The sequence below is a fragment of the Mercurialis annua genome, linkage group LG4 (genome assembly GCF_937616625.2).
Source record: "Mercurialis annua linkage group LG4, ddMerAnnu1.2, whole genome shotgun sequence".
Lineage (NCBI taxonomy): Eukaryota > Viridiplantae > Streptophyta > Magnoliopsida > Malpighiales > Euphorbiaceae > Mercurialis > Mercurialis annua.
In genome coordinates, this window is record NC_065573.1 from 1,980,298 (window position 1) to 1,988,992 (window position 8,695).

The 8,695-nt window shown below is 44.6% G+C and overlaps 1 protein-coding gene across 1 annotated transcript; it reads left to right on the forward strand.

The window, feature by feature from the left end:
• The first annotated feature begins 4,659 nt into the window (after nucleotides 1–4,659).
• Nucleotides 4,660–6,117, forward strand: LOC126677221 (uncharacterized). The gene is made up of 2 exons (XM_050371743.1): nucleotides 4,660–4,883; nucleotides 4,980–6,117. Exons 1-2 carry the CDS (start codon nucleotides 4,660–4,662, stop codon nucleotides 6,115–6,117), a joined length of 1,362 nt encoding a protein of 453 aa, XP_050227700.1.
• The last annotated feature ends 2,578 nt before the right edge of the window (nucleotides 6,118–8,695 follow it).

An 8,695-nucleotide genomic window follows, 5' to 3' on the forward strand; every position in this document is an offset into this window, starting at 1 on the left:
ACGAAACAAATCCAAACGTTTAACCTTTTGAGCGATTGAAACCAAACAATTACAAATGTTACGAAACAAATCCAAACGTTTCCACTTTTTAGCGATTTAGGCAGAACATTTACAAACGTTACGAAACAAAACCAAACGTTTAACCTTTTAAGCTATTTATGCCGAATATTTACAAACATTACAAAACAAAACCAAACGTTTCCCTTTTTTAGCGATTTAAGCAGAACGTTTACAAACGTTACAAAACAAATCCAAATGTTTCACCGTTTTAGCGATTTATGTCAAATGTTTACTAACGCTACGAAACAAATCCAAGCGTTTCACCTTTTTAGCAATTTAAACGAAACGCTTACAAACGTTACGAAACAAAACCAAATGTTTCACCTTTTTAGCGATTTAAGCCAAACGTTTACAAACGTTAGAATACAAATCCAAACGTTTCACAGTTTTAGCAATATAAGCCAAACATTTACAAACGTTACGAAACAAATCCAAACGTTTTACCTTTTTAGCAATTTAAATCCAAACGTTTCACCTCTTTAGTGATTTAAGCTAAAAGTTAACAAACATTACGAAATAAATCCAAACGTTTCACCTTTTTAGCGAATTAAGCCAAACGTTTCACCTTTTTAGCGATTTATGCCAAACGTTTACAAACGTTACGAAACAAATCCAAATGTTTAACCTTTTAGCGATTTAAGCCAAACGCTTACAAACGTTACAAAACTAACCCAAACGTTTAAATAGTTACTGATGGATATCACACCTGAAACAGTACCAGAAGACTACAACAAGACGCAGGTCACGAATAATAAGACCAGTCGCAGATCCCTAACCCAGAATCCAACAGTAACCAACTAGTAATGCGGATAAGTTAGTCCTCCCTAAAGATCAGGGATAATGACAAAGAATAGCTCATCATAACAAGAAGATGAGATCAGAATAAAGGAGAAGACTCCTAACACATTACAAGGAATGTGATATATATAAACTAAGTCCTAAGTCAGGTAAACCCTAATTTCACTCATATTCACTCTTAAAACTACTCCAATCTATCTGACTTAGGCATCAGAGGGTATTCGAGCCAACACCGGCTCTAATCCTTCTAACCTATTTTCCTTTGTAGGTTGGATCAAACTCGGACCGGCAGATCAAGAATCATTATTTGGCGCCGTCTGTGGGAATGATTAGTTCGTTTTCTACGTACTTAAAAATTCTTAATTTTGGTTTCCTGCCGAGAGGATGAATAACGAGGAAGAACCACCGCCACCAAGAGTGGTGGTAACGACGGGGGCTCTGCCCATAAGCAGCGGCCCAATTCTTCCCCCCATAGCCAGCACCGGAGGAGGAGTCGCACCGGGAATCAACCTCATTCCACCAACAACAGGAGTGCCGTATGACATTACACCACCGCCCCTAAGGAGAGGAATCCCGGGGCGGACGCAGTCACCGTGGGGTTATTACACCCCCCAATATCAAGCGCCAATGACGTATCCGCAATCGGGATGGTACCCATGATATCCTCCTTGGAGTCACCCCAGTTATCAAGGATACCAGAGGCCAATCAACCCCATTTCTTTCCCGTCTTTAGACACAGAAGGAACAGTGACATCGACTACGACCGTTCCGCCGTACGTACCACAAGGCGTACCACTGCCACCATTATACCATGAAGCAGTAATGAAAAGGGTTAATGATTTTCAGGATTACTTGGTGGGACTGGCCAACCAGTCAGCAGAACGACATGCAGGGAAGGAAGCACAACCTACGATCCCCGCAGAGAGGCGCAGACCCGAAGCTCCGACGCAACGAAGAGGAGCGAGAGAAGAGGGAGCAAGAAGAGGGCGGTCTGAGCCAGTGCCTCAGCGGAAAGACGCAGACAAAGATAAAGGGGATGCTCCTCCACGAAACAAAGAAGGAGAATTGGGGAATAAAGAGAAAGGCGCAGGAGCAGAGATAATGAGAAGCAATCGGATCCATATCGACGATGACCCCGTATCCAAGGAAGCCGTCTCGGCGCAGAAAAAGAAGAAGGCTGGAGAGAAAGACAGAGAAAGCCACTCCTCAAACAAAATAAGAGGAGTAGAGGAGAAAATAGACATTGACGAAAAAATCAATAACGCCGTGAGAAGATTTCGGGAGGAAGGAAAGGGAGGAGACGAAGACAAGGAGGATGAGGACTCCCCCCTCAAGTCTGAAATTCAATTGGTACGATTCCGTTCAAAGTTTAAATTACCAACATTTGACTCTTTTGATGGAACAGGAGACCCGAAGAGCCACATCTCTAAGTTCAAAACAATTATGATGCTACAAGACGTGACAGACCCAATGCTCTGTAGAGTGTTCCCAGCAACACTGCAAGGTTCGGCACAGAAGTGGTACTCACATCTCAAAGCTGGCTCAATCGGTTCCTTTTCCGATCTGGCCACAGGATTCAAAGCGCGCTTCCGGACCAACATCCCAATGCAAAAAAGTTCCAGCGACTTAAGAAAATGCAAACAAGGAGACCAGGAAACATTGAAGAATTTCGTAGAAAGATTCAATAAAGAGGCGGTCCAGATCGAGAATCTCAATCACGACACAGCCATAGAGGCCATGAAGATTGGGACCCGATTTGAAGAGCTCCGAGACAAAATTCTGATGAAAAAGCCAACCACCTTCCAGGACTTAATGCTGATAGCACACAAATATGTTGAACTAGATGAAGCGAGGAGAACTTTAACCAAGCAGTCGGAGACAACGAAACAAGACAACTCCAAGTATCGAGGAAAGAAAGAAGAGGAGAGACCCCGGACGCAGAGATTTGGAGGATTGAGCAGACTTTATGACTTCACGCCACTGAACCGAGCCCCAGTCTATATACTCAGCTGGATGAAGCAAAATCGGGTGATGTTCAATACCCCCAGAAGGATGGACCCAGACAAGGAACGAGACAAGAGCAAGTACTGTCGTTTTCATGAAGGCTATGGCCATGACACAGATCGTTGCTGGGATCTTAAAAGAGAGATAGAACAACTAATCCAATCTGGCGTGCTGAGGAAATTCGTCCACGAAAAGACAGGAGAAAAAAGGAAAGGAGACACCACCAAAAAAGAAGAACAGAACAAGAAAGCCAAAGAGGTCACATGCGTAATACATGTTATCGATGGAGGGGAGCCTTACAGCAACTCCCAAAAGAAGAAAAGGAACAGAAGAGGTTCTGCAACAATCTTCACAATCGAGAGGGAAATAGCTCAAGAAGTCTCATTCGGCCCAGAAGATGGAGGACACGTACGAGGACCTCACAATGACGCATTGATGATAGAGGCAGTGATAAGAAACCACCTGGTCAAACGTATCTTAATAGATGAAGGAAGTTCTGTGAACTTACTAACCCTGGAAGCCTTTAAGGAGATGAAAGGATCGATCACAGACTTACGAAAAGCGTCTGTCCCACTCATCGGACTGGGAGGAAAGCCGATTCGGCCGGAAGGAACTGTGAACCTGTATGTAGAGCTAGGGGAGAAGACCGAGGGACCACTCAAGAAACTACATGCCCAGTTCAATGTGGTAGATTTACCCCTAGCATATAACGGAATCTTTGGCAGACCTTTCTTATACCAATCAAGCGCAGTAACTAGCATCAGGTTACTAACTTTAAAGATACCCACCCCGGAGGGAACAGTGGTAGTAAGGGGAAGCCAAGAAATGGCCAGGGAGTGCTGTATGATAACAACGGAAGAAGGAGAAAGGCTACCGATCGCCACTTTTCCTGGGATAGTCGTAGACGAAGAAGAAGTAGGAGGCGCAGAACCAGTCGGAGACATGGAGGACTTCAAAATAACTGCGACCAAAGTAGTAAAGGTAGGGACAGATGTCCCAAAAGAGGTGAAAGAAGGAATACAGTCCATCCTAAAGAACAACGCGGAGTCGTTCGCTACAGAACCAGCAGAAATCAAAGGAGTCGATCCAAAAATAGCTTCACACAAGCTAAACATAAAACCAGGGAGCAGGCCCGTGGTATAGAAGAAGCGGCGATTCACAAAGGAGAGGCAGAAGGTTATCGCAGACGAAGTTAGAATACTAGAAGTGGCTGGTTTCATGCGAGAAGTGTATTACCCAGACTGGTTAGCAAATGTTGTCCTAGTCAAGAAGTCAAATGGGAAATTTCGAATGTGTGTAGATTTCACTGACTTGAACAAAGCTTGTCCCAAAGACAGTTACCCGCTCCCAAGCATAGACCAGTTAGTAGACTCAACCGCATGCTACCTCTTGTACAGTTTCATAGACGCGGCGCAAGGGTACCACCAGATACCCATGGACAAGGAAGATCAAGAGAAGACTTCCTTTGTAACAGACCAAGGGACATATTGCTACAACGTCATGCCATTTGGACTAAAGAACGCTGGAGCAACGTACTAGAGATTGGTAAATTTCATGTTCAAAGATCAATCAGGAAGGAACGTGGAGGCCTACGTGGATGACATAATTGTAAAGAGCCTCACGAAGGAGACACACGCCCAAGACCTAGAAGAGACCTTCTCAGTCTTAAACAAATTCAGAATAAAGCTCAACCCAGCCAAGTGCGCCTTTGGAGTCAAAGCAGGCAAATTCCTAGGATACCTGATCAGCCAATGAGGAATAAAGGCTAACCCTGAAAAGATCCAAGCCATAGCGGACATGAAGGCTCCGCAAAATATCCGAGAAGTGCAGAAGTTAAATGGCCGCATCACAGCACTGGGACGCTTTATCTCTTCATCAGCTAAAAAACGTTTGCCATTTTTTAAGCAACTAAGGAATATCAAAAAATTCACTTGGGATGAAGATTGTCAGAAAGCGTTTGAAAATCTGAAGTCTTTCCTGACTCAGACGCCATTACTAAGTAGACCCATCGCGGGAGAGATGTTATACCTCTACCTCTCAGTATGAAAAGAGACGATCGCCTCCGTTCTTATCCGAGAAGAAGGGGAAGAACAACAACATATCTACTATGTCAGCAGGACGCTTAAAGGCGCAGAGCTCAACTACCCAACCATTGACAAATTGGCGTTAGCTGTAGTGGTTACAACAAAGAAGCTCAAACCATACTTCCAAGGGCACATAGTCATCGTCCGAACAAATCAACCCCTACGCAAGGCTCTCCATCGCCCGGAAACATCCGGGAGACTGGTAAGCTGGTCAGTACAGCTAGGAGTGCACGATATCAGATACGAGCCAAGGAAGACGCTGAAAGCACAGGCACTGGCAGACTTCGTCGCAGAAATGACTGAGAAACCACCCGACTCAGTCGCAGAGGACATAACCTGGAACCTGTTCGTGGATGGAGCTTCCAGTGAACAGGGGGCAGGGGCAGGAATAGTATTACTCGGACCTCAGACGGTACTCATAGAGCATGCATTACATTTGAAGTTGAAAGCTACCAACAATATGGCAGGTATGCGAGTACGCAGATATTTTTTCTATTGCATAAAATTACTTAGATGCTCATGTCTTGCTGATGATGTAGCAGAATATGAGGCCTTTCTAACAGGACTCACATTAGCGAAAGAAGTAAAAGCAGAAAGGCTGAGGATCCACAGCGACTCCCAGCTGGTTACAAGCCAAATTTTGGGCCAATTCCAAACGAAAGATGCCAACATGGCAAAATACATGGAAAGAGCAAAGGTGATGCTGATGGAAATAGAAAGGAACGGTGGGCAATGGGAAATAATCCCAATACCCAGAGAAAGAAACATGCGAGCAGACGCCCTAGCAAAAGCAGCCGCGACAAGAAGTTCTCTGTATCTCTCACTCTACATGAAAGAGGAGAGGATGAGTCCCATAATAGACGAGAAAGAAATTCTACCGATCACAGAGATAGATCCTTGGATGCAACCCATTGTCGAATACCTAAACGATGGAACAGTCTCAGAAGGAAGAGCAGCAGCAGCGAAACTGGTACGAATATCGTCTGTCTACTCCATGATAGAAGGTACCTTGTACCGGATCTCGGTCACACACCCATGGTCCAAATGCATTTCGGTAGAAGACGGAGCTTATGTACTGAAGGAGATCCACGAAGGGGAACGTGGAGCACATGAGGGACCAGCCTCTCTGAGCAGGAAAGCACTACTCCTGGATATTATTGGCCAACTATGAAGAAAGACACAAAAGCTATGGTGAAAAAATGCGACAAATGTCAAAGATTTGGCACAATCATAAGAACCCCGGCAGCCCACCAGTCAGCAATCGGAAGTCCCTGGCCTTTCATGACATGGGGAGTGGACATACTGGGACCATTCACCCCAGCTCGAGGACAAGTCAAATTCATCGTGGTCGCAGTGGATCATTTCACCAAGTGGATGGAAGTACAACCAATGAGCACCATAACGTCCCAGAAGATCATCAATTGGATTTCTAATGAAGTCATGAGCAGGTAAAATTTCAAAGTTATATGAATAAAAGCCTTTAAAATAAAAGTATACTAATACGCAACAGGTTTGGGACACCACATACCCTAGTCACAGACAACGGGAAACAGTTCGATTGCGCCAAGTTCAGGGAATACTGCGCTGAGTTGGGGATCAACCTGAAGTTTACTTCCGTAGAACATCCGCAGACCAACGGACTCACCGAAGTCACCAATCGCACTATCCTATCCGGAATCAAGAAGAGACTTGGAGACTTGAAAGGGAGATGGATAGACGAGCTATACCATGTCATATGGGCTTATAGAACAACTCCCAGAAGGGCCATAGGGGAACACCTTTCCGGCTCACTTACGGAACAGAGGCTGTCCTTCCTGTAGAAATAGGAATGCCCACACTAAGGGTACAAGTCATAGACGAAGAGCGCAACGAAGAAGCACTGAAGCTGTGCCTGGATCTGCTAGAAGAGAGAAGGCACCAAGCAGCCATACGCGCAGAAGCTTACCGCAGACAAATGACTAAGTATCATAATGCTAGAGTCAAGGAACGAAGCTTGTCAGAAGGAGACTTAGTCCTTAAAAAAGCTGAGATAGGGAAAGGAGCTGCAGGAGTGGGAAAGCTCGAACCTAACTGGGACGGTCCTTATCGAGTCACTGAAGTCATAGGGAAGGGAGCATATAGAATAGCTCATTTAGAAGGCACGCCATTGCCTAGAACCTGGAATATCGAGAATTTGAAGAAATATTTCCAGTGAAAGATGTAACAAATGAATAATGAATAAAGTTGCATCTCGTACTCTTTCCATTTTTAAACATATCTATTAAATTATCATGCATGACCATGACTCAGTGAAAAGATCCAACGAAAAGCAAACGAAAACGCCATTCATAAAGTAGCAAAAATGTTCAGAAATACCAAAAAAGGAGAGTTTCCCATGAAACCCTCCAAGCAAAAGAAACAAACGAACAGAAGTACTATAGCAAAAGTAGTACAGAAATTAGAAAGATAGCTAACGGCCCAACACACGGCCAATTACACTTCCTCTGGACGGGTCGCTCCCTCCTTTGGACCAATCATATCTTCTGAAATCTTATCCTCCATATTCTCCTCGACTAAGTCAGAGGCTAAGGGATCTTGATCCTGAGCATTAGAAAGATGAGAGTCCTTGACTAAAACCAAAGTTGTCTCTGACGCAGAGGTTTGACCTGAGGGTCCCTTGTCGCTACAAACATCTGGGTCAAAACCCGATAACTTCTCGTGGGGATCTACAACATCTCTCACACCCTCGCTAATAACATCAGAAGGAAGCACTGGTGACACAGGTAATCCAGCCTTCTTAGCAGCAACCTTAGCCGCAACACGCTGACCCATAGCCCAGAGATCAATGGAAAGAAATTTGTTGATATCATAATCCGGATAATCTTCCCGAACTATCTTGATCACCGTGGCACAAAAGTCAGTCAAGCATCCACTCATATAAATGTTTGCATCTCTTTTGTTGTTTTGCTGCTCTTAAGTCAGCCTCTCACACGAAGCTTGAAGTTGCAACAGGGTAGCTTCACGGTCAGAAACCTTCTTTTCTAGGATCTTGACACGATCCAGAGCTGTTTGATTTTGCTTATTCAACTTCATCCTCTCCGCAGACATAGAGTCTCGTAACAAGGTCATTTCTTTCTCATGCCTCAACTCCAACGACGCAGTTTCCTCCACCTTGCGAAGAACTAAGGCATTTCCTTGAATAAGCTAAAAACAGAAACACGAAGTAAGAGAAAAAAGAACACACAAACAAAGACACGCCAAAGAGTCACAAAGGAAAGAAACAACAAGAAATGATTACCTGCAGCAAGGCAGAATCGATCCGGTCACAAGCACCAGACCCAGTACAACTATCCCAAACTTCCATGTCCTTCGGAAATTGCACAAATTGAGAAAATAAAGCACCCACCTCAGGAGAAGAAGCAGACAACCCCTCGACGTTTTGCTCCAACCATTCCTCTAGGATTAGGGCAGGAATCCAAGTTCTTCTTAAGACGTTTCGCAAACCCCTGTCTGGTCCGTTCATGAATATCACGCCCTTTCTTACTAGAAGAAGAAGCCAATCCAGACTCAATACCCTTCTCAATCTTGACAGATGGACGAGGAGGTAGTGACAACGAAGCTGTCACGACCCAATCTCAGGGCCGAGACCGGCGCTAGGGAATGGGAGTGGTTGCTCCGAAACCCGTAGCAAGCCTAAAAACGTAAAATAATTTTTCGCGAAATGTAAACGTCATGCATGACATAAGCAAACACGTGTCATGCAGAAGCAC

Bases quoted from the DNA above. Each gene is read 5' to 3' on its own strand.
- LOC126677221 (XM_050371743.1), top strand. From the start codon at position 4,660: ATGAAGGCTCCGCAAAATATCCGAGAAGTGCAGAAGTTAAATGGCCGC. The intron at 4,884-4,979 runs GTTATACCTCTA...CTATGTCAGCAG, and splicing joins AGACCCATCGCGGGAGAGAT to GACGCTTAAAGGCGCAGAGC.